Raw genomic sequence first — 23226 nt, forward strand, 5'->3', positions numbered from 1 at the left:
CTTACCTTTTGATAGACAACCTGTTTTGAGTTCTTTGCAACTAGAATCTAAGGGTACCTTGGGTATACACACGTTACTGTAGAAGAGTTAGTATTAGACGGGATATGATTGGTCCCCGGCGCCATGATGCTAAGTCCACCATTTCTGCCTGAGCCCCAAGGCAGAATTACGTACATGAAATATCGGTTCCGTTCCAGACTCCGCATTATCCATCTACCTCAGTGCAGGCAGGACTACAGGACTACACGAAGCTACGACAGAAACAACTCTCCTTCTCCTATCAACCCTACCTTCGTTACGGAATCAAGGAAGAAAACCAGGCCATGCACCCGCCGTCTCCCCAACTCCTCCGCGCCCTGCGCACCTCCATCGCAACAAGCAGACCCGGCGCCGGTCTCCTCTGCGCACGCTCGTCATCGCCCATTGTGCGCATCGCCCACCGCAACAACAGCAACTATGCGCGTCCCACCCGCATGATCCCGCGCTCGCACACCCTCAAACCTTCCAGCCACGACCGCGGGCCTCAATCCTCCGAAACCACGCAGACCGACTTTGCCGCACTGGATGTGCTGGGCAGTGTGCCTATGCCGACGACCTCCGTCGATGCGACTCTCGACACCGGATTCCACCTCAACAACGGTCTGAAAGTCCGGGACGGCGATGGTGTGCTCCTGGTCGGCGGGGAGGCGTTCGCCTGGCGGCCGTGGAAGGCCGTGACGGGTGGGATGAGGAGTGCGATGGTGAACCAGAAGGGTCAATTTGAGGTTGATCCGAAGGCTTGGGGGCTGCTGGATGTGGTTTGGCCTCGTCCTGGTAGGTTGTCTTTTTGTTTTATCTTCCCCCTGCAGATAGGAGTGTGGGGGCCCAGCTGACTGATACGGGATAGATTTGCTCCTCATCGGGATGGGCGCAAATATCTTTCCGCTCTCCCCGGAGACGAAGCGCCATATCAATTCGCTAGGGATGAGGGTTGAGGTCCTAGATACCCGCAACGCGGCTGCGCAGTTCAATATGCTGGCGACTGAGCGGGGGCTCAACGAAATTGCGGCGGCGATGATCCCTATCGGATGGAAGGGAGGTAATTAAGGGGAAGATTAGAATGGGTGTTCTGGGACCGTGTACAATATGATGATCTCCACTTCGGTCAATCTTATCAGCGGAAAACCAATGTGCAAGTATCTGGAACATGTTTATGTTACATCTATAATACATTGTATGCATCTATCGTACACGAGAAGGGAATTCGAGGTCTCGCCTCTGCTCATTAAGTACAACCCTACCGACCCTCAAGGACCTTGAGAACCAGCTCATATGTCCCCAGCGTGATAGCGGCGGAGGGGACAGTCCGGAGAAGATGGGCCGTCAAGCCTCCATAGAGGGCCATCACGCCCTCCTCTTTCAGAATCAACCGAGCGCATTGGATGATGCCCGTGTATTTCTGCCGACCATCCGCCATCGGAGCCTGCCGTAGTCTCGTTCGAATAACCTAGAAACGCGAACAGTCAGATACTAGACCTATCGAAGGGGGCAGAAGGACGTACTTCATGTGGATACGCGATCAAGCACGCGCACAGCTTCGAAAGTCCCGACGCCCCGCTCATGGCCAGGCCCTGGACAAACTGGTTTGACTTGTTGTCTCCTTCTAGATCGACCTTTCGCGAGATGATTGACTTGAACCGCTCATACATGGCCAGATGCAGCGTCGTCTCGATTGTGCCCAAGTAGCTGGCCGTAAGCCCGCGGTACAGGCCCTTGGGTCCCTCCTGCTGCAGGATCTGGGAAAGGCAATCGAGACTGCCCTTGTAGCGGCGGGCGCCGACCTTGTCCAGCTGCAACCGGGTCTTCACCACCCAGATTGGATTTGTGGCCGAGCCGGTGGCGATTCCGGCGCAGGCGGCGGAGAGCGCATGAACGATCGTCGAATCCTTCTCGCACCCAATCAGTTCCGGGAAGAGCCGTTTGCAGTTCCCGTACGTGTAGAACTTGACTGCACTTGCCGGGACGACACCCGTAAGACTCGGGCCCAGGCCCTTAAACAGGCCGCGCCAGCCCTCGACGCGGTGGATAGAGAAGAGGATGTCAAAGGTTTCACGAAAATGGAGTAGAGAGGAGCGGTAGAAAGATGGCCGAATTTGGGGTTTCGCTGAGGGAGTCGAGTGGCTTTTAGAGCCTTGCGTTTGGTAGTAATCTGTTTGTAACCTGTAATATCCCATGGATTAGTCGGCCAGATGGAACGCGCAGCGGTGGTCCTGCAGGTGAGATCCACGTACCGAGTCCGGAGGACATCTAAAGGGCTGGTGAGGACGGCTGTGACCATTCCCCCGGCACTGCCAATGGGAATCAGTATATATATCACCGCGCGACTGTAGGAGAGCAGCACTCACGCGCCTGCAATCAAATGAGACCATGACCCCAAGGGTGAAGGCAATTGGATTTTGTCAGCCGGAAGGGACGGTGGGAGAGAATCACAGGGCGCATTGCCCGGTCTGTGTGTGATGGATTGCATTTCAAATATCCGCAAAAGGACGTATTATGATTCTCGTTGCCCAGGAGCCCTGGGACATTTGGTGGTGTTAGATTCGACAGGTTGGGTTTTGCGACGCCGCCGGCGAGAGATATTTTTTTGGCCGTCCAAAATCCCGAGCGGTGAAGCGCCCGGCGGTGAGCGCCATGTCGTTCCTGAGTCATGTGACCTTCTTTCTTTTGTATGCATTAACTGTTCCCTTTATCCAAGGGACAAATGCTTCACGCAGGTCCAAAATGCAATGTATGGGAATCGAATTTCGCTGTTTTTTTTTCCTTTTATACGCCTAAGTATACGTGAGACGATATTAATGCGAGATATCTGTAATAAGCTCTTGATAACTATCGGGACAAGCTCCGAGTCTCCATATGCGGGGTCCATATCCTTACGTCCTTCGATATTTCATGATTCTGTCAAAGCTTATCCATTATCCGATTCGAGTTGACGCATAATGGCCGATTCCACTGCGGAGGCCCCTGGTCTTGCCACGAAACTAGACATTCTCGTAAACGAGTACATCGCAGAGAATCCTCTTTCAAAGGCTGCATCTGAGAGGGCCAGTCAAGTTCTACCTGCCGGTAACACACGCTCAGTCTTGTACTCTGAGCCCTTCCCTTTGACCCTGAAATCCGGGACTGGGCCCATGGTGACGTCCTTGGACGGTCATGAATATGTTGACTTCGTCTCGGATTACTCTGCAGGTCTTTATGGGCACTCCCATCCCGTGATCAGCAAAGCGGTTTCTGAAGCACTGGCTACGGGCTTTAGCTTAGGTGGTGTGATTGAAAAGGAGGCACAGCTAGCTGAAATCCTGTGCTCCAGGTTCCCCAGCATTGAACGAGTCCGCTTCTGCAATTCAGGAACGGAGGCTAATACCTATGCCTTGGCTACCGCACTGGCTTACACCGGGCGCAGGAAGGTAAACAAGTAATAAGGAAGCCGCCTAAACATTCATTTGCTGACAAGGGCCTGCGGTAGGTTCTCGTCTTTGAAAATGGCTACCACGGCGGTTCGATAAGTTTTAACTCGGCAGGCAGCGTAAATCCTATGAACTTGCCTCATGATTTTGTTCTCGCCAAATATAACAATATCGAGGCTATCAAACCTCTGATCGATGACAGCATTGGCGCTATCTTAATCGAGCCTATGCAAGCTGCAGGTGGCATGAATCCATCGTCGAAGGAGTTTCTCCAATTTTTGCGAGAGTCGGCAACTGCCGTAGGTGCTTTGCTGATTTTCGACGAAGTCGTCACCTCACGTTTCCATTTCCATGGCTTACAAGGTGCCTGGGGAGTCCAACCGGACCTTACAACCTTGGGCAAGTATATCGGTGGTGGGTTTCCATTCGGTGCCTTCGGGGGCCGTGCCGATGTGATGAAACTGTTCGATCCCTCAGCAAAGGGCAGTCTCGGACTCAGCCATTCTGGCACATTCAACAACAATGTATTCACCATGACGGCGGCTGTAGCGGCGGCGCAGTTAGTCACGGAAGAATCGCTGGGCCGGGTTAACGCACTGGGTGACCGCTTTAGGATGCAGGGAAACGATATTGTACGGCGAGCCGGGCTTACCCAGATCTCGTTTACGGGATATGGCAGCGCCGTTGGTATTCACTACCACGGCGGGATGAGTGCGGTTTTACGGGATGCTTTCTACTTTCATCTTCTTCGCGACGGGATCGTTATTGGCCGACGGGGATTTATCTCCCTGAATATGCAGCATACGGGTGACCATGTTGATCAGGTTCTACGTTCCGTCCAATGTTTTGTTGACGAGTATGCTATGCTATTGTAGGGGGTTTGTGGACATTCTTGGAAGTCCTAGGAGATGAATGTTTGATCAATTTGAAGGCAGACAGTAAATAGCTGATGAGAAAAAATCACAGTCAGGAGACTGATGTATAAGGTCGGTTAACTCTGCATTCTGTTTAATCAACGCTCACGGTCCATTATCTCGGGGACCGGTTGGTTTTGACCAACTTCCTCAGACGGCTTGTACATTGCGGTGTTTCGATGGGAGAATCTGTCACTCGGGTGAACTGGTGTAGAATACTGGTCACTGGCGGGGGCGGTCATAGGTACGGGCGAGTTTTTGGTGCGATTAAGTCTCATCCGACGTTCGATCAGTGCCCAAGCCAGAAAGCCCAGCATCAACGCACCTAGTGGTGCGCCCACCCCGGCCCCAATTTTAGCGTTGTGATTCGACAAATCTTCACAGATTGTATCGGTAGTATGATTGCTGGCAGCGGTATTGTTGCTTGGGCACGTTGAGGTAGTCGCATTAAAAGAGTATATGTTCTGTAGGAGAGCTCGACCAAACATAATTTCGGAGCTATCGTCAACCGAGAAAGGGTCGCCATCTTGACAAGAAAGATTTCCGTCTTCATCCGCTATTGGGACACCACAGCAGTACATATAACGGCTATCTATATCTTGTATCCTGTAGAGGTAGATCGATAGGACATCGGGATCCGCTGAACAGGTTAGTCCATACCATTTGACGAGAACTTCCTCGCTTGTCATCGTTCCAGGGAAGTGGGAGGCATATAGGACATACCGCAGTACTCTGAGCAGTTATTTGTCCATTTTGCATTGGTGCACGATCCGCTATATGGACCATGTGGCTCTCCGATGGACAAGCATAAGCCATTCCCGAGACAAATATCACTGGGGTCGCAGCATGTGGTGTATTCATCTGACGAGCACGGAACATGATCTTCGTCGCTCTGGCCATTCGACCAGTAGCATTTTCTATTGTCGGTTGTCATTTCGGGGAGTAGTACGTAGTACGGATTTGCAGATATGATAACAGGGCGATATCCGGAACCTCACGGCTCCGCATGGCACTGCTATATGGGGAGGGAGGGGGTCTAGTTCAGGGCCAGTTAGCCATTTTGGGACTCGCGAGGCTGCGAGTCCATCATCTACATTGAGAACTCCGCTAATATTGTTTCTGGCCACTAGCGATCTATCAGGCTGTCTGCCCAGCCCATGATACGATATCCCCACCAACCCGGCGGCGGGGATGGAATCATGAAGGAATACTTCCTAAAAACATGTTGGCATGGTCAACACATCAGTTCCTCGGTCGGGTTTAGTTCCAACAAGACCTGACTATTTGGTAGGCTCGGGTGAGCTATGCACTGGGAGCAGAAGACAGCACTGCCTGCGGCTCAGCGACTTGTGGGGGAACTCATGAGGGGTTTATATTCCCAGCCTTGCAGGTACAGGCCGGTAACCAGTTATGCTTAGTATTAAGACCGTTGTAATGTACCATGCGCTTCCTAGTTGGCGGGGAGCCCGGGATTTGGACGAAATGATTGGACGCTCTACGGAATATGAAGTTACATTGTACGTTGCTGGTGTTGACTACTGCTGTGGATATCATCTCTTTTCCTGGGGAAGACTAGCTATACTGACAGGATCTTGCCTCTCGATGCCCAACCTGTCCAGCTACACTGTTGTGTGTTGGACACTAAGTGTGCCTCAATTCTCCCACTACGATACATGAAAATATATACCTTAACCCCGTACTTGAACCGATTTACGAAAACAGCCAATATCGACACTAACTATCTTGGTCTGGAGTTTTCCAATCCAAGCTCGACCATACTCTGCATCCTTTATCAGATCAGCATGAATATGTCGTTGAGTTGCGCCTAGTAACCTCAATTGAATATACAGGATGGTATCTTGCTTCCTATAGTCAAATTTTGAATGCTGCAGCATCAACAAGGCCTGCTGGCCCAATGGTAAGGCGTCTGACTACGGATCAGAAGATTGCAGGTTCGAATCCTGCGTAGGTCATTTTTTTTTAAAAATCTTTTTCTTGGACTTGCCTAACATTGGATGTGCGTGGGGCACTTCCGACAACCTCAATCGTTTATATGTCATCCACTTGCTCAACGCTTAATGCGCTATATTGGTCGTCTAGTGCGAAGGTTAACTGTTTTTTTTTTTCCCGGCCTTTAACTCCCTGAGGTATATGATGTCCAAATGCCGGACCGAAAAGGTTGTTGTAGGTAGATCTCTACCTCGTCCCTTCCTCCCTCGGACTTCTTCAATGACGATTTCATCACTGGATCATACGGCGTGCTCCGGGACCGCATAACATTCTTTCGAAGCCCAACTCCCCCGCTATTCATTCAACTCGCATGCTATGCGCCTAATATACTGAAGTACCACTCTCCATGCTGTACTCAAGTCCACCCAGGGCAGATAGAGGGCATAACCAACCAGAGCGGTACCAGGAATTCGTAGGAAACCACTGATCAGCTCGATTGGGTTTAACAGTATGTGTATTGCTCCCAGCCGACGCAGTAAAACAAAAAATATTCTAGAACACTATTACGGGTACTTTCTAGTATGATAGATTCGTTCGGATAATCGGACGGAGACCTGCGAAGCTATTACTCTGCCAAACTTCATATATACTGTGCAGATGCATGATTGAAATTGGTATCTACGCTGGACGGCATGTAGTACTCTGTATATCGATTCCTAAGCAGGAAATGCCAATAATGTCACTGTCGATCAGTCTCACCGCCTGCTCGCTTTGGTTATTCAGTGAAGACAATATGCACTAGTATTCAGCTGAAGTTGGCTCCAGCTGAACCTCACAAACCCTATTATAACCTCAGCACCGGTCAGAATTCGACAAACGCCTAAAAGGCAATATTGTTTGCTTTGCCTCCTCTTGGGCCCGGTCTCGATCATGGGTACGTGTCGTGATCCGTCACACTACGTTGCCTGAGACACAAACAGACTGATATAGGATAACAGGTGCAGCAGAGGGACTACATCAGATGCAGTCTCCGTTGTACCCTGAGTACGAAATTCAGGGTATTAGAGTGCCTAAACCCCTAGTCAATGACAGTGTCATCGGATGTACTAAGTTCAATCCTACCAGTCAAACCAGGTGTCCTGACAAAGTTGGAAAAGATGCTGATGGCAGGGGATATTGAAGAGTGCCATCAAACCCTGGACGATGAAATATCTAAATATGCCCACCCCGAATTATGCGTGTCAAGGGCATTGATTATTGCCCTAGGAGAGGGTCATTCGTCAATCGCCGAAGTACTCCTAGAGAGAAGCACACCAGAAGGTGAATTGATGGCGTACGAAATGTGGGGAATTACGCCACTGCACATAGCAGTTGCGCAGAACAATGAATCTATGGTGGAATTGCTTCTCATGTCCAATGCTAGTACAGGAAGGCGTGTTCACGGACGTGTAACTGAGCTACTCGATTGCGTCGGTCAGACGAACGGCCCAGTCTTCCACTCCCTATATTATCAAAATCGTCTTCATCAAATCCCAACACCCCTTGGGATTGCTGTTTATAAGGGCTACCGCTCCGTGGTTGATATACTGATCAGACGAAATGTTATCAACGCCTATCTGCTCCACGCATTGGTTTGGCATAAGCGTGACACCTGGCTTGCAGAGCTACTGCCGAATTATTTGAAGAACGTCAACCAGCCAGATGATACTGGATCCACACCGCTGCACATTGCTGTTATGGTGAAATCGGTTCCTTGTATTGAAATGCTGTTATCTGCCCATGCTGATGGGACCTTATTGAACCTAGACGGGCTCAGTCCGCTCCATATGGCTATTGAAAAGCAGTTGGACATTGGCATATTTGAGCGTTTGGTGGAATCAATAGATGATGTGAATATGGGTAACATGTCTCGAAGTCTTCTGACATTGGCTCTTTGTCAGGACTCTCCAGTACGAGAGTTTGTTATAGCTCTCCTGAATCGCGGTGCATCGATCGAGGGGATACCCTCCAGAGATTGGTGGAAGACCTTCAGACCTCCAGAGGAAAACCCCGGAGACTTCCATCATATACACATCAGTCGAAACATGCAACAGACATACTATATTCAGCTATGCACCAATATTTCCTTGGAATTTGGCTCGCCTCGACATCGTTGCGAAGCACACAAGAAAATCAATATGTTGTAAGTGTCTTTGCCGATTCTTCGCCGATAATGCTAAACTTCCCACTTAAGGCTCTTTTCTAATAATGGTCCCGGTCTCGATCCTGCTCTTCGTCGTGCATGGAATTGTCGTGTCTCAAATCAAGGGTTATGGCGGCCAACGGATGTTTTACCGTCGCTAACGCATCTCGCAAGACTTCCTCCAGATCAATGTACGTGGCTCTTTATCAGGATGCGCATCAAGTAACTGAAAGTATTTAGTCTATATCACACTTGCGATTTCCGTTGGGTGTCCAAAGTGGTTAGAATTCGAGACATTTGCGACTGCACGGTATACTTCATGGAGATACCCCTGTATTGGCTGGGTCCTCACAAAGGCAGACGACAAAAGGAGAGAGACCCTCTTGCAGGAAGAAAATGTTACCACAAAGGACGATAAACTCGGTGATTTCAGCCTACGAGTCGTTACATATTTTTCGACTCTTGACTGTGGATGGATCCCAGAAAGTCCCGGAGAGCTTTGGATTTATTTTGTGAAAGAACTCAATCGCGACTGGGATATGGTATTCGAGAAATCCTTACAGTACTTGAACTCGATGGTGAGCATACAGAGCCAGAAGCAAAACTAAACGTATTTGGGGACTGACTTGTACATGAAAAGCGCATTAAAGTTTTGCAAGAGGAGGGTGGGAACAAGAAAATAATCAAGGAGCTCCTTCGTGCTAGCCTTGAGTGCTCTCACTTTGTTGAGGCACTTAAGCTACAGGTTGATCGCATAATGAGCCAGATCGAGATATACCAGACCCATGATTATCTGCGCGAAAGCTTGCACGATGATTCTGCCCTTGAAAAAATTTCAACTTCCACAAAGCAGCTGGAAAAAGACGTGAAAAAGAAGATTTCGGAACTCAGTCAATTGACCCAGGATCTTATCACTTTGGTACCCCTCACGAGAAAAATTTATACTGTCACATCGAGGACTAACAGTACCCGTGTACCAGGAATTCAACCTAGTGTCCATCCATGAGGCACAATTGTCTACGAGCATGTCCGTTAGCATGAAACGGTTGAGTTGGATTACTGTATGTGTCTTCTGCGTTCTCCAACAGTCAGGGGGAGCATCAACTCCTCTTCGGCAGCTGCTAATATGAAGTCAGTTCATTTATCTTCCTCTCACATTCGCGGCCGTATGTGGATTTTTTTTTCAGAACAGCGCCTATCTACCACTATTTCACATTGCTAACATCTAGTAGAGTGTTTTCGGAGCCAATATCAACGTTCTCGCCGACAACCCAGGATGGTGGTGGATGGTCATCGTAGCTGGTGCCTTAATGCTTATGACCTTCTCCGGGTGGGTCTTATTCAAATACACCGAGGTAATACTGACAATTTCCTGCACAAAGCGAGTGCTGACTATCGGCAGCTGGAAAAGCATCTGGAAACGACTGGAGATAGCATATGTCGCAGAATCAACAACCGACTCGGCGGAAGGAATAGCACCGACAGGGAGAAAGCCATCAAGGACGAGTTAGATTAGATACGACGGCAATCGAGCCCAAATCCGAGTATCTTGCTTGCTTCAAGTTCCTCCCAGGCACTGTGGTGTCATGATTTACTCCGTAGTAATCCACGTGACTATGACGTTAGTCCCGTGCACGACCCATACCGGATGGGGAATAAAGCGGCGGAGACGATCCCTTGAAGCTCCATCGTCGTAGCAGATCCAACCTTCTCCAGCATTCACTCCCCCACCATCCGTCTCCCATCTTGAACTGTCCACATCCCACTCCAGCCATGGCGCGAGACGAGCCTCTTCTGGCTCCGCGGCCATCCTCCGAGCATTCCTCCATCCGCAACGCCGAAGAAGAAGATGCGCTGCTGACGGGCGAGCACACCAACCGGGGCCCAGAGCGCCGGGGCTGGGCGTTCTGGCGTGAAGTCGGGCTGTTCACCTGGGCCATGCTGGCGACGATTGCAGTGATAGTGCTGGCGGTGGTATTCCAGAACGAGGCGAGCCGTGGGGGTCACGACGGGTCGGCGCCGCTGCCGCCGCCGCCGTACTCCAGCCCCGGACATGGCGACGGCGACAGCGACAAGCCAAGCGGCAAGCGCAACCTGATCTTCATGGTCTCGGACGGCATGGGGCCGACGAGTCTCACCATGACTCGCAGCTACCGGCAGTTCACCGAGGGCCTGCCCATCGACGACACGCTGGTGCTGGACCAGCACATCATCGGCACCTCGCGCACGCGGTCCAGCTCCAGCCTGGTGACGGACTCAGCAGCGGGCGCGACGGCCTTCTCATGTGGCCGGAAGAGCTACAACGGCGCGATCTCCGTGTTGCCGGACCACTCGCCGTGCGGGACGGTGCTGGAGGCGGCGCACCTAGCCGGGTACAAGACGGGGCTGGTGGTGACGACGCGGATCACGGACGCAACGCCGGCGTGCTTCGCGTCGCACGTCAACCTGCGGCAGTACGAGGACCGCATCGCGGAGCAGGAGGTCGGCGAGCACCCGCTGGGCCGGGTCGTCGACCTGCTCCTCGGCGGCGGACGGTGCCATTTCCTGGCCAACTCGACGGACGGCAGCTGCCGCCAGGATGACCGCGACCTCGTGGCGATCGCCAAGACAAACGGCTTCCACTATCTCGACGACCGCGAGGCTTTTGACTCGCTGAACGGCGGCGCCGACGCGTCCCTACCCCTGCTGGGCCTCTTCGCCGACACCGACATCCCGTTCGAGCTCGACCGCCGCACCCAGAACGACGTCTACCCGTCCTTGGAGGAGATGACCCGCACCGCGCTGACGACCCTCAGCCGCGCCACCGCCGACAGCGACCAGGGCTTCTTCATCATGATCGAGGGCTCCCGCATCGACCATGCCGGCCACGGGAACGACCCGGCCGCCCAGGTCAACGAGGTCCTGGCCTACGACAAGGCCTTCGCCGCCGTGCTGGAGTTCCTCGAGCAGGACTCCACCCCGGGCATTCTGGTGTCGACCTCGGACCACGAGACCGGCGGGCTGGCCGTCGCCCGCCAGCTGCACGACGAGTATCCGGAGTACAAGTGGCTGCCGGGGGTGCTCGCCAACGCCAGCCACTCCTCGGAGTACATGGACCGGGAGCTCCGCAACTATCTCGCCGTGGAGAAGAAGAAGCACAAGCAGAAGAAGTTCGTCCGGGAGCTCCTGCTCGAGGGCCTGGGCATCACCGACGCCACCGACGAAGAGATCGACCGTCTCCTCGACCCGGCCTTGCCCTTCAGCCATCAGTATGTGTTTGCGGATATCGTCAGCCGGAGGGCCCAGATCGGCTGGTCGACCCACGGTCATTCAGGTACACTCCCGTCCACTTGTCATGCCATCTAGGATTCGACTAACGCTCTGTAGGGGTCGACGTGAACATCTACGCCTCCTCCACCAAAGACGCTTGGTCGCTCGTCGGTAACAATGAAAACACCGACGTTGGTGCCTTCCTGGCAGACTATCTCAGTCTGGATGTCGACGACGTCACTAAACGCCTCCGCGACTCGGCGCAGTGGACCTGGTCTGCGGAGGCCGGCGCCGAGTCGGTCAGCAACGACCAGCCGTTCACCTGGCTCGGGGATCCTCTGGGAGAGGACGTGCGCACGGAGGGGTTGGACACCTACCATCACGAGTTCAAGAAACGCGGCCTGGAGACGGAATGCGGCTGTGGTCAGATCCATTGATGTGTCTCATCATACAAGTTCATATTACGGCGTAGGCGTTGAATTTTATTATGTTTACATGGTGAATAGTTTGCATGGATACATTGTTTGTTGGCTATTCTGGACAGAGTCCGTAACCCTACGAGTAATATAGATCGACGATCCAGGCTCCAATAATGAACAGTGAATTCAACATCGTCAAGGGTATTATACTCGTTAACACCACCGATGCAATATCAATTAGCGACATCAAATGCTGATGACTCGGCCAAGAAAGCAAGACAGGTGGGGAAAGGGAGAGGGAGAGAGAAAGGGTATTAGAAACGTATGAGAAGCGCAGCGTGCGTTTCTCCCGAAAACATCATTATAAACAAGCATGAAGACATCCAGTGAAGAAACAAAAACCTGGTTGGTCGGTATAAGGCGAGCCAGAGGATAGTATAGAACATGAAGATTTTAAGAAAACACACTCAATCATATGATCGAGCGACAGGCAGTATGTCTGTTCAAAAAAAGAAATAAAGAATATCCAAGAAGGTGGTTGAAAGTAACGAAAAACAGAAAAGTCACGGCGAAAGGGTCTCCTCACAGAGTCACCAAAACAACGATGGCAACCAAGACAGCGAAGAAAGAGCCTCTCATGACACGCTCGTTGGGAGAGGAGGCGCCATTCGAGCCAGTGGAGCCGCTGTCGCTGTTGCCTTGGCTGAACCCAGAGGAGCTAGAGCTGCTGTCGGAGGACGAGGAGCTTCCGGAGCTGCCCTGGTTGCCGGGCTCATTGCCGCTGCCGCCATGGCTCTCGGGGATAGAGGTGGAGGTGTCGCTGTTAGAGCTGCTGTCATCACCGCCCAGGTCCATGTCGAGACCGGTGGCACCGAGAGAGGCGAGCACGGTGCTGTTGTCGGTCACGCGGACGGAAGACTCGACACCATTCTCATCGATGAAGATGTAGGACTTGGAACCGAGGGAATAGGAGGACTGGGGTGGATCGTAGCACTCGACGGAGATCTCGCTGAAGGTGGCATAGTAGTAGCCCTTCTCCTGGATGTCCTGGCTGTTCCAGTCGATGGCACCACCGGCCCAGGCAACGGTCCCAGCAGCGTTGCTCGCCTGACCGGCGGGCCACAGGGAGAGCTGCATGCGCATAGGGGTCTGGGGGTAATCGTAGCGGTTCTTCTCGTCGTTCCAGGTCGAATCGCGCTCGAGGGTGCGCTTGACTTCACCGTCGACGGACCAGGTGATGGACTCGGGCTTCCAGTCGATGGTGTACTCATGCCAGTCGTTGAAGGTGTCGCCGCCGGGGACGGAGGCGTTGGCGCCGTTGTTGTCTGGATGGGTTAGCGGGCCGTCGGGCGGAGGGAGGGAGTGGGAAGGGGGGACGTACAGTCCAGGACACCCTGGAAGTAGTAGTTGGTCTGGACATTGGCCAAATCGGCGCCGACGAATTCGAGATCAATCTCGTCCTTGGTGTCTCCGAGCAGGATAAAACCGGTGACGACGCCGGCACCACGGCTACTCTTGACCTTGGCGGAGATCTTTCCGTACCAGATGTAGTGGTTGTTGGCAACGAGGGTACCGGCACTGTTCTTGGGCATGGTGAGGAGGAGGTTGCCGTCTTCGAGCTTGACATCGCCGCTGTAGACCCAGTCGTCCTTGGAGGCGTCGCCGAGATACTTGGTTGTCAGGATGGCATTGTCGAGGTTGTCCCAGGAATAGGACTTGCTTTCGCAAACGGGTTCGGGGGTGCAGGCCTCGGTGGAGAACGAGAAGAGAGGATCGCAACCACCGAGACAGAAACCGCCGGTACCACATTCACCGTATTCTACGGAGGTTAGAGAGGGAATAGGAAGGGGAAGAAGGGGAAGGGAACTTACCGGAACAGCAGGGCCATTCTTCCGGGCATTTGGTGTCGGCATTGCACTTGGGGGCGGCCCAAGCGGAGGTGGCGGCCAAAGAGGCGAGGAGAAGAGACGAGGTCAGGCGCATGATGAGGGTGCGATTGGAATTGAACGAATGTAGAAGAGACTGAGGAGATAGATACGTAGTAGACAGAAAGAGGGTAGCAGGACTAGACGGAGAGTTAAAATTTGAATGTAGTGGACAGGCAAACCAATTGTTTCCAATTGATTGGAATGTGTGGGAGAACCATAGCGGGGAGATGGACGGAACGTACCAGAGAAGGGTCCGGGATTCCCTAGAATACTGCGTACCTAGGTACGGGTGGGGGATTTTAACGAGAGACGAAGAGCGAGAGTGTGTATGTGTGTGTGTGTGTGGATAGAAAGAGTGGAAGAAGAGAAGAGGTTGAAGGAGAAGAAGGAGAAGAGAAAGAGAAAAGATAGAGGAAATGAGATAAAGAGCAAAAAGGGGAAGAACCCTGAAGGGACCGACCAGACAAGGAAGGAACGGGGGAAGTGGGGCGGTTTTATGGTCTGGAGAAATCGACTGCAGTCGTTCTTTCCTTTCTAGCCGATTCGCCCTCAGGGTCTTCTTATAAATTACTCTATATTATCCTTCTATTTATCCTGTATTATCATATTCTATTCCTGTCTATCGCTATCTCTAATACCCAATCTTTATTCCTCAACAATTGAGACATTCTGCTAGTTCTGTTCCAAGCCAATTTCTTGGTCTTCTTGGGGTTTCTTGGTCTGGTCGACAAGTACCATTTCTCCCACTAACCCAAATACACCCAAGAAACTCCCGTCAATGTCATTGTAAACGACCAAGGGATGCCCCATGATCGTCCCTTAAGGAAGTCTGTTGTTCCTCCATCCCCAACCGTAAACAACCCTCCCGTCGTCATATACGTCAGCGACAATGTCCCGTCCTGCAAGGGGCTCCCATCAAGTCACAACAACTCTCGGTACATCATGCACCATGCATCCACCATACACTAGAATATCAGATACACTCAAATACGGCGGACAGTTGACCCCAGCCCAACCCCAGCCCACTCAAGGTTCACTACTCCGTATACCTACGAACTACTATTACTCCTCTCAGAATAGCTCCCTTGTCGATCTCAACACTACCCCCCGGCCGGTCCATCCCAATTTCCCTCCCCTCCTCACCTCCGTGCATTTCCCTTCTGATGAAACAACGTGAAACTGCAGTCTGCCATGACGGCCGCTGGGTGGTCCGATGCTCCTCCCAGTCTTATCCCTTCCTCTACTTCATCTTCTGATTTGGGTTGTTTGGGCCCTCCCAACGCCTCCGTAGATCATCTCTAGAACCATACCCATTGCATCAGAACATACCGTATGATCTTATTCCCCTACTCCAATCGTATGCCATGTACAGAAGAATGAATGCACCACGTCAACCTCCATGCGCGCATAATACTTCCGTGGCGAATGCCATCCATTCCACGGCCAAGGTGTCCGTAACTCCCTCGCTGCCACATACACTGGGTAGAACAACAAAACAACTAAAAAAAGACATATCGTGCGTCACCTGCATCCGCCCTTTTCAAATCCCGCCGGGGAAAATACTTCCACGTTGTCTCCAGCACCCTTCACAGCATTCCGTTCCGCCCGGCCCGCACCCAACGGATCGTAATCGCATTTTGACGGGCGTAAACAGACTTTCTCTTCCTCTTTCTTATTTTAACCTGTTTTTGGATTGTGTTCCCGGCTCGGCTGTCTTCAGTAAGGGTCGACGTGGACCGCGCTAACCAGACAGCCGAGATCAACACTGCCAAACCACTCGTCCTGTCTGGGATCAGCGCTGCTTGGCATGAACGAAAACCCCCAGTTCGCGCGCGATCACCGCATGGATCTCTTCAGAAAGTTCTTGGCAATATTGGGGCGGGCCGACTCCTTCACCAGCACCAGTTCCTTCTCACAGGGGTCGGAAGAATAAGTCACCGACACCCCACTGTAGACATTGCGGCCTTCCCTCCACCGGTTGAACGCCTCCAGAACCTTACGAGCGACCAGTGTGCTCGTAAAAACGGCGGTGGCTGCGCCCGTCAGCCTGTCAGCCACGACGTCACAAAGTAAGAGAGGGGGAAATAAAAAAGACTCAAATAGAAAAGTCTCACCGTTCCCCGAATTAAACACCCAGAGGAAGTCAATGTTGCCCGGCCCAGCCACACTCCGCACGTCTTGCTTCCACTTCTCCGGCGACATGTTCTCCGCGAAGAGTCGCTTCCGGGCAAAAGACAGACGACGACGCTCGCGGATCGGCTGATTCATCCGGCGGTGGTCGTCGTTCCAATCGACAATCTCGGCCAGCTCGACATGGTAGCCGCATCCAAAGCGTCCAAAGCCGAGCATCTGCTCCATCTCGTGGTTGGATTTCAAAAACGCAAGCGCATGCGAGGCATGCTGGAAGGTCACCCGTGTCCTTCCGTTAGTTTCCGGGCGGATCTCCTGCAACGGACCCTCGTGGATGCGCGTGGTGATGAACTGGATGATGTCTTTGGAAATCCTTCCATAGATGCGGATGATTCCCGCCTTGGCCTCGGGGATCTCCGGCGCCAGGGACGCAGGATAGCCACCGGTAGGGAATCCGACAGCCCGGTGGTCGTCCCCTTCATCATCTTCACCGTTCTGGCTCGGCTTCGAAACAGGCATCGAACCCATGGACAGAGGTGACATATACTGCGCTGTATCCGAAGGGAGCAGCGAACGGCCCGCGACGGCGACCTGAGCCCAACTGCCAGGCTCGGGCGGTTGGAGGTGGTCGTGGGAGGAGGACATCGTCTGGACCGGTCCGACCGGACACAGGCGGCTCTCCTTCTCCCTTTCCCTTTCCGCCCCATTCAGGAGAGCGGCGACGGTTTGCCTCTGGACGGTAGGAGAGACACTAGTCGGGGTGCTCGCAGAGGCATGACATTCATCCTGCCGTGGGCCCTGGGACTCAGCCATGCTCGACGGTTGGGGGGGAAGGGAGCTTACCTCGTCGTCCATGATATAAGCAGAGGTAGGAATGTGGTCGAGACCCTCGGAGAAGGCGTTCACGATCATGATGCTCAGTTTCCCAAGCTCGTTCGCCGAGTCATGCTGTCCGTGCTTCCGGAACTGCTTGTTCTCAGCAGCGTCCTCTGTGTATGTCAATGGAGGTACGTACATGGCTGGCCACGCGGTTAAGGTGACCCAAGGCCTCAGCCATGGCTCCATCAATGGTACTGGTCGCCATCTTCATTTGGAACTTCGACCCAAACAAGTGACGGCCTTCGCACAGAGCTCAAACGATGAGGGGATAATACCCGTGAGGCACTGATTCGAGAAGGTATCCGTGGGTAGGATCCTGGATGGAGTCGAGGAGAGTCTGTCAGGATTCGGGACACCAGAGGATTGGAAAACGGTACACTTCACCTTCAGTCCTTGACGAAATGATTGAACGGACTCCAGGAAGAGAGACCGTCTGGGGCTCCTGTCCAGAACCGGATTGTCCAAGAAAGTTTCCTGGCGACGAGAAGAGAAGAAAACAACAGATTTTCTGAAAGAATATTGCAGATACGCGGCTAACTCGAGCTGTAGTTCAAAAGAAAGGAATAGATCGAGACCTTTAGAGAGCACCTGTCAAGGCAGACTTCTGTCCTGACACCGTGCTCTGTCTGAAGGGGAGAAGAGAAGGACGAGCTGGCAGGGAGTCCTGAGAGAAGAAGAGGAAGAGGAAGAGGAAGAAGAAAAGAGACAAACGAGATGGTGGGGAAAGTGGAAGGAGAAGGGGAGAGAAGAACAGAAGGGGCAGATGAAGGCGCCTGGAGTGAATGACTGGAGGAACAGAACATGTCAGAAGAACCAGCCATCTTCCTACTCTGTTATCAGGCTGATAGAAATACATCGATGGATCCCATCAGGCCTCTACTATAAGAAGAAGTGTTTCTTGTTCCACTGTTGACTTCCATACCACGACTGCTTTCAAGATACTGCACTGCTATACTACCTTTAGGCACTAGACCCCCCCAAAAAAACCAACAAACCAAATACTATTTACCAAACATCCATACCTCATAATTTCGCTGCTAGTCACTCCGAAAGGGGAGGAAACTGCCTCACAAAGCTGCATAGACAATCCGTCAGTAAAGCCATCCACGTACCCAAGCAACAACCCCACCACCAGGGACACATACTGAGCAGGACATTCATAACCCGCGGGGTTCTTATTCAGATAGAGCTGGTGGTACTCCTCCGCGTCCCACCACTGACCGGCGGGGACGATCTCCGTGGAGAGCGGCTTTTTGTACCACTCCTTGCTCACCAGCTCCGCGACATGGGTCGCAATCTGCTGCTGCTCCTCGCTGTGGGTGAAGATCGCACTGCGGTACTGCGTGCCGATATCCGGGCCCTGCATGTTCTTGGTCGTGGGGTCGTGCATGCGGAAGAAGAATTCCAGAAGAGTTCGGTAGCTGACGATGGAAGGATCGAACGTCACCTGCAGAGCCTCGGCGTCTAGAACGGATGTTAGATTGCGCGCACCCGCCTGCGAGGCATATATGGCGACTGTCACTCACGACCCGTATTCCCCGAGCATACAGCGCGATACGACGGCGACGCCGTCGAGCCTCCACAATAGCCCACCTTCGCATCCAACAGTCCCTTCCCGTTGCCGAAGTGTTTGCGATACAGGTGCTCTACGCCCCAGAAACAGCCGGCAGCGAGAGTTGCGGTTTGCGGGCCAGACATCTTGCGCGCAACAGAATCGGAGGTCACAGAGAGGAAGGGCGAGCTAGTCGAAAACGGACGAAGAAACCGTGAGAATAGAGTCTGACCAACGACAGGCGCGGCGAAAGCCATCGATGAACGGTACGTACTGGGATGAGAGGCACGAACGTGCTGATCTTTTTTTCTCCTCGGCTGGAGTCGTGAGGGGAACTATCGCAATTGCGAGACAAGCGCAACAAAAGACTAACTGATCCGATAGAGGACGTTTATGCCTTTATTCACAGCGACTATAAAGGAGTAGGTAGGTGAAACAGACCCTCAATCGAATAGATGGGAGATAATCTTGAACGAGACTCCCAAGTTGTCGGAGCGAGCTCTTGGGCCAAGTGGAGTGGTGACATAATAATTACACCCGCTTACCAGCTCCACGTACTGCTACGAAGTACGTACTACATACCGCTGCGTCCGCATACTCCTGGAAAAGTCCTTCTGATATTGTACACATCCCGAAAGGAAAGTAATATATGTGGTGCAGAAAAGTAGAACATTCACATCAAAACCCAAGTCAGTGGTAGTATCCTCCCGCCGTTAACCCCAAACGAAAATGGGCTTAACCCAAAACAGATTTCCTCTGAGAGCATATGAGAATTGAAAAAAAAGCAAATGGTATCTGTCCGAAACACCGTCCCATGACCCATTCCAATAGAAAAGCAAAGACTAGGATAGCAATCTTCATGTTGCCCTCTCGATGTTGGGAGCGGCCGCAGAGCTGAGCCTGATAGCGTCCCTGCTGGTGAGACTGATATCCCGAGGACGGAAATCGCCTCCGAATGTGGTGCGTCGTCCAGTGTTCTTCATGATAGGAAGAGTTCGGGGACTCAACACTCTGGGCTTGAATTCTTGTTCTTTCTCCCCCTTACCCATACGCCGTGCCTGCGATGTGAACATTGTATTCATGGTGTTCTCTGGCGGGGAGCTGCCGTAAGTTGCAGATCCTGGGCTTCGTCGACGATGGACCCGAAGGGTATTAGCTGAAGGTGCGATACCGAACTGCCCACCCGAAATCCGCCTCATCGCAGAGTTGATCTTCATGGCATCGTCCTTGTTTGCCTTCCACGACTCCTGGCCACTGGACACAGGACTGCTGGAATAGCTTCCACTGGACGTACGAACCGCGATTCTCGAGGGTCGGTCCACTGAAGCACGGTTGAGGAAGCTGCTGTTCTCAATATCACGCAGAGGCGAATTTTCGTTATCAGAGAGCGGAAGGCTGGCGGTGGGAGGTGCTGTAATGGGGGAGCTGCCGGTTTTCTTGGACAAAAATCCCGCCTTGAACCGGTTGTTCTTTTGGATATTCAACGTCGGCTCTGGAGCCTCCGGAACTTGAGTGGAGCCACTCACAGGGCTAAAGTTTCGACTTGGTACGGGAAGAGTGCGAGGAACAGGGGACGTCCGGGGCAACGAAGGCTCGGTTGGGCTCCCCTCTGGCTCAGGAACCGTTTCTAGCTTCTGGGGCGTCTTCTGGAACTCAGTCAAAGTGCCGTCCTGCTCATCATCCTTCCAGCGAACGCTTCTCTTCGATGTTTTTGAGACCGTTTTCTTTGGAGAGAAGCTGACGCTCTTCCTACCCGCTCCTATTTTCCGACGCCGGGGGGAGCCCTTCGTTGGGGAGGGTGGTGCTGCGGGAGCGAGAGAAATGGGGGCACCAAGAGTCTTATTGCCAGGAGGATGAGCGAGGCTGGCCCTCTTTTTCGGCTTAGCAGGACTGGCTTTGATGGGGCTGAATGTCTGAGCTGGCAGCAAGTTTCCATCCGGCTTGACGACATTAGAAGTAGCAAGAGCGCAGGAGTTCAGCATTTTCGAGAGGATCTTCTTTCCTGTGTTGACGGCTTCGTCTTCAGTGAGTTGCACAATACTTTCAATGGAGGAGATCGTCTCGAAATGGGCCTGGAGCAACAGCTGCACCGTTGCGGCTTCTCCAGCCTTTTCCTGCTCTGCAACCGCAGACAGAGCATCGCGCTCCGTGTTCGATCTGAGCAGCTCAGCCTCACGATATAGATTAGCAGAATCGCTACTATCACTGATATCGAACTCCTGAAGCTGACGAACAGCGTTTTCAACCGCCGAATTCACACCGCGATCCCAGTTGCTTCTTGCTAGCCGCTGGTGGTAGTGCTGCCGACTTCCTTCCAGCTCAAGAAGGATTCCCTGAGCTGTCTTGCGGATAGCTTGAAGGTTCGACAAGGCCTGCTCGTCCTCAGAGTTCGCGCATACATTGTCGAACGCGGCAATCCAGGAAGACAGCATGCCGATCCTGCGGCTAATCTGCCTTAATTTGATCATATTATTGGTTCTCTCCTGTCTCTCCGGCAGACAGTGTTCATAAGCATTGCGAATTCGGGAGACGCCTTCACGGACGACTGCGTCCTTTCTTTCTGCCTGCTTTTTGAATTTCGCAAAGGCAACATTCTCGTAATCCTTCTGCTGCGCCTTGAGTTCGTTAATCAAGGCCATTTGCTCGTCGATCTTCACCAGGAAGTCCTTAACATGACGGTTGACATTGAACACATTTCTCGTAACTTTAGTCTGGATGTTCTTCGCCCGATTCGCATAGCGCAGGGTGTTCTGGGTCTCGTCGAAATGTTGGCTGGACGGACTCACGCAGACGATCATCACTGTCTTGCAGTTGCCGCCGAGAGCGAACTTCAGGAGGCGCGTGAGCTTTGAGTTTCGATAGGGAACATGGTTACGCTTTCGAGGGTCACAAAGTGCATTGATGCAGCTTCCCAAAGCAAGGAGTGACTTGTTGATGTTTGCACCCTCGAAAAGTCTCTCTCCTCTGTTCTTGGTTGCACTGGCACGTTCGCTTCCTGCAAGATCGATAATACTCAGGGTCGCCATGGTATGAGGTTCGTTAACATCCGCGTTGCGGTCCTTCTGGGCGATGTTGATCTGAAGCACCGCATGCGATCTCGATGAAGTAGCGTTAGCCTCCGTGGGAGACATTGTCCGGCATTCGTTCCCCCTCATGATCATGTCCATGACCTCCTGCACGCTCTGCGGGTGGTGGCTGGATAGCCCGGCGACCGAGACCGATCTGTTGGAATCCTCTCGGAGCATTAGGCCTCCTTTGCTACCCCCGGGAACAAGCAGATCTCGAATCGTTTCATTGTAAATCTCGAGGTACGAAAGGGAGATCTCGGTGGCTTTCTCGCCAGATCGTTCTTCGATGCGCTCGAACAGCTCTTGCATTGTAAGGAAGATAATACCGGGTTGTTGTGCTGTTCCAGTGATTGTATGTGTCTTTCCGCAGCCGGTCGCACCATACGCAAACACGGTGGCATTGTAACCGTCAAGGACGCTGTCGAGAAGGGTTCGAGTGGTCGATTCGTACACCTCGCCCTGGGACGCGTTCTGATCGAAAATGCGGTCGAAGGCAAACGTCTGGTCCTTGACACGTTTGCCGTTGGGGACCACGCTCTTGGAGAACTTTTGGACGGGGTTATCTTCTGGTGGATCGAATACACTTTGAAGTTTGGTCAACATAAACAACTCCTCAAAGGCGTACTCCGCTCGGGGACTCACAGGCATCTATCGTCAATCACCTTCACAATGGACCGAATACCTTTCTGATTGAGCTTTGGAGTCGGGGCTCCAGCCAAAGAGCCATCACCAAGAAAGAGAGGCCCATCTTCGCATTTGGCGAGTTGGGCGGCTTCCCGGATAGTAAAGGGCCTCACGCGGACGGCCACGGTAATCGAGGAGTCACTCGAGGCCGTCATTGTGTTGGTCGGTTCGGAGGGTGATGGGTGTCGTCGTGGTGTATCGTCACGGTGGGGAGGCCGGATATCCTCGTACCCTGCGAAGCCCTGCACCGGCGAGGCGTACAGATGGATAGAAACGTCGACGGTAGAGAACGAGGAATGTTGACTGTGGGCCGGGGTACAAACAGCGCGGAGACTCCTGTTGAATGATGGCTCTCCTGATGGTCCGGAGTCCTCCTGGGGTCCAATTTTGGAAACTGTTGACACGGGGCTTGTTGACCCGACGTGGTTGCTCCGAGCAACAGCCGCGCGTGCGGATAAGATGAAGATCGACGTGGTGTTAACAGATCTCCCCTGGGTGCCTTGCAGACTGCAGGCTGATAAGTTAGGTACACGACGGGAGCTATATATCCCCACGCCCTATCCCCTACTGATTGGATGATGATATTCCATGCCCCTCTCCAACTACTTGATCATCGTAATATTGCTCCTGCGTTGGCATTGTTTATGGTGTTCTCTAGTACATCTCGCTGGTGAAATATTCTTTAGAACCCTATATAGGTGCTCTGGCCGCATACTTGTCGGGATTCATTAGTAACATCCCGGTCCGCGTATCCGTAGGTATACCTGGGTACTGCCACCTCCCGTCAAGTACTGTCGTCACCTTCAAGGAACAATATTTGGCCATGAA

The 23226-nt window shown here is 52.6% G+C and overlaps 13 protein-coding genes and 1 non-coding gene across 14 annotated transcripts; 7 read left to right on the forward strand and 7 right to left on the reverse strand.

Moving 5' to 3' along the window:
• The first annotated feature begins 221 nt into the window (after positions 1-221).
• BDV59DRAFT_183681 (Mth938-like domain-containing protein) lies at positions 222-1186 on the forward strand. The gene is made up of 2 exons (XM_073690568.1): positions 222-813; positions 887-1186. The coding sequence occupies exons 1-2, from the start codon at positions 324-326 to the stop codon at positions 1084-1086; spliced, it is 690 nt and encodes a 229-aa protein (XP_073545555.1). The 5' UTR covers positions 222-323; the 3' UTR covers positions 1087-1186.
• On the reverse strand, positions 1178-2599 carry BDV59DRAFT_183683 (mitochondrial carrier domain-containing protein). Its single transcript, XM_073690569.1, has 4 exons — positions 2385-2599; positions 2271-2327; positions 1542-2199; positions 1178-1486 (listed from the first exon to the last, which is right to left on the reverse strand). Exons 1-4 carry the CDS (start codon positions 2504-2506, stop codon positions 1277-1279), a joined length of 1047 nt encoding a protein of 348 aa, XP_073545556.1. The 5' UTR covers positions 2507-2599; the 3' UTR covers positions 1178-1276.
• A 149-nt stretch (positions 2600-2748) lies between these two features.
• BDV59DRAFT_77764 (pyridoxal phosphate-dependent transferase) lies at positions 2749-4652 on the forward strand. The gene is made up of 2 exons (XM_073697087.1): positions 2749-3443; positions 3503-4652. Exons 1-2 carry the CDS (start codon positions 2976-2978, stop codon positions 4316-4318), a joined length of 1284 nt encoding a protein of 427 aa, XP_073545557.1. The 5' UTR covers positions 2749-2975; the 3' UTR covers positions 4319-4652.
• BDV59DRAFT_194738 (uncharacterized protein) lies at positions 4456-5291 on the reverse strand (the record flags this gene model as incomplete). The annotated part of the gene is made up of 2 exons (XM_073692445.1): positions 4456-4997; positions 5081-5291. 2 exons carry the CDS (start codon positions 5289-5291, stop codon positions 4456-4458), a joined length of 753 nt encoding a protein of 250 aa, XP_073545558.1.
• Positions 5292-6258: 967 nt separating this feature from the next.
• BDV59DRAFT_t128 lies at positions 6259-6330 on the forward strand. Its single transcript has one exon. It is a non-coding gene; the product is annotated as a tRNA-Arg (tRNA).
• Positions 6331-7383: 1053 nt separating this feature from the next.
• BDV59DRAFT_183686 (uncharacterized protein) lies at positions 7384-7742 on the forward strand (the record flags this gene model as incomplete). The annotated part of the gene is made up of 1 exon (XM_073690570.1): positions 7384-7742. A coding segment is annotated over exon 1 (181 nt), but the record flags the coding sequence as incomplete, so codon positions are not given.
• Positions 7743-7990: 248 nt separating this feature from the next.
• On the forward strand, positions 7991-8680 carry BDV59DRAFT_77774 (ankyrin repeat domain-containing protein). The gene has a single exon (XM_073697088.1). The coding sequence runs from the start codon at positions 8044-8046 to the stop codon at positions 8491-8493; it is 450 nt and encodes a 149-aa protein (XP_073545560.1). The 5' UTR covers positions 7991-8043; the 3' UTR covers positions 8494-8680.
• An 11-nt stretch (positions 8681-8691) lies between these two features.
• Positions 8692-10034, forward strand: BDV59DRAFT_183689 (uncharacterized protein). The gene is made up of 2 exons (XM_073690571.1): positions 8692-9067; positions 9130-10034. The coding sequence occupies exons 1-2, from the start codon at positions 9029-9031 to the stop codon at positions 9493-9495; spliced, it is 405 nt and encodes a 134-aa protein (XP_073545561.1). The 5' UTR covers positions 8692-9028; the 3' UTR covers positions 9496-10034.
• Positions 10035-10262: 228 nt separating this feature from the next.
• BDV59DRAFT_204053 (alkaline phosphatase) lies at positions 10263-12175 on the forward strand (the record flags this gene model as incomplete). Its single annotated transcript, XM_073694368.1, has 2 exons — positions 10263-11802; positions 11856-12175. 2 exons carry the CDS (start codon positions 10263-10265, stop codon positions 12173-12175), a joined length of 1860 nt encoding a protein of 619 aa, XP_073545562.1.
• A 564-nt stretch (positions 12176-12739) lies between these two features.
• On the reverse strand, positions 12740-14140 carry utr2 (putative cell wall glucanase (Utr2); the record flags this gene model as incomplete). The annotated part of the gene is made up of 3 exons (XM_073692446.1): positions 12740-13482; positions 13539-13976; positions 14029-14140. 3 exons carry the CDS (start codon positions 14138-14140, stop codon positions 12740-12742), a joined length of 1293 nt encoding a protein of 430 aa, XP_073545563.1.
• A 1781-nt stretch (positions 14141-15921) lies between these two features.
• BDV59DRAFT_194740 (uncharacterized protein) lies at positions 15922-17299 on the reverse strand (the record flags this gene model as incomplete). The annotated part of the gene is made up of 3 exons (XM_073692447.1): positions 15922-16118; positions 16200-17181; positions 17231-17299. The coding sequence occupies 3 exons, from the start codon at positions 17297-17299 to the stop codon at positions 15922-15924; spliced, it is 1248 nt and encodes a 415-aa protein (XP_073545564.1).
• A 154-nt stretch (positions 17300-17453) lies between these two features.
• Positions 17454-18025, reverse strand: BDV59DRAFT_77833 (uncharacterized protein). Its single transcript, XM_073697090.1, has one exon. It carries the CDS (start codon positions 17913-17915, stop codon positions 17628-17630), a length of 288 nt encoding a protein of 95 aa, XP_073545565.1. The 5' UTR covers positions 17916-18025; the 3' UTR covers positions 17454-17627.
• On the reverse strand, positions 18026-19163 carry BDV59DRAFT_77832 (peptide-methionine-S-sulfoxide reductase). The gene is made up of 3 exons (XM_073697089.1): positions 18621-19163; positions 18240-18558; positions 18026-18169 (listed from the first exon to the last, which is right to left on the reverse strand). Exons 1-3 carry the CDS (start codon positions 18901-18903, stop codon positions 18136-18138), a joined length of 636 nt encoding a protein of 211 aa, XP_073545566.1. The 5' UTR covers positions 18904-19163; the 3' UTR covers positions 18026-18135.
• An 81-nt stretch (positions 19164-19244) lies between these two features.
• BDV59DRAFT_183699 (kinesin family protein) lies at positions 19245-22773 on the reverse strand. Its single transcript, XM_073690572.1, has 2 exons — positions 22357-22773; positions 19245-22297 (listed from the first exon to the last, which is right to left on the reverse strand). The coding sequence occupies exons 1-2, from the start codon at positions 22551-22553 to the stop codon at positions 19504-19506; spliced, it is 2991 nt and encodes a 996-aa protein (XP_073545567.1). The 5' UTR covers positions 22554-22773; the 3' UTR covers positions 19245-19503.
• Between the last annotated feature and the right edge of the window lie 453 nt (positions 22774-23226).

Source organism: Aspergillus ambiguus (assembly GCF_047715705.1).
Source record: "Aspergillus ambiguus strain CBS 117.58 unplaced genomic scaffold BDV59scaffold_29, whole genome shotgun sequence".
Classification (NCBI taxonomy): Eukaryota; Fungi; Ascomycota; class Eurotiomycetes; order Eurotiales; family Aspergillaceae; genus Aspergillus; species Aspergillus ambiguus.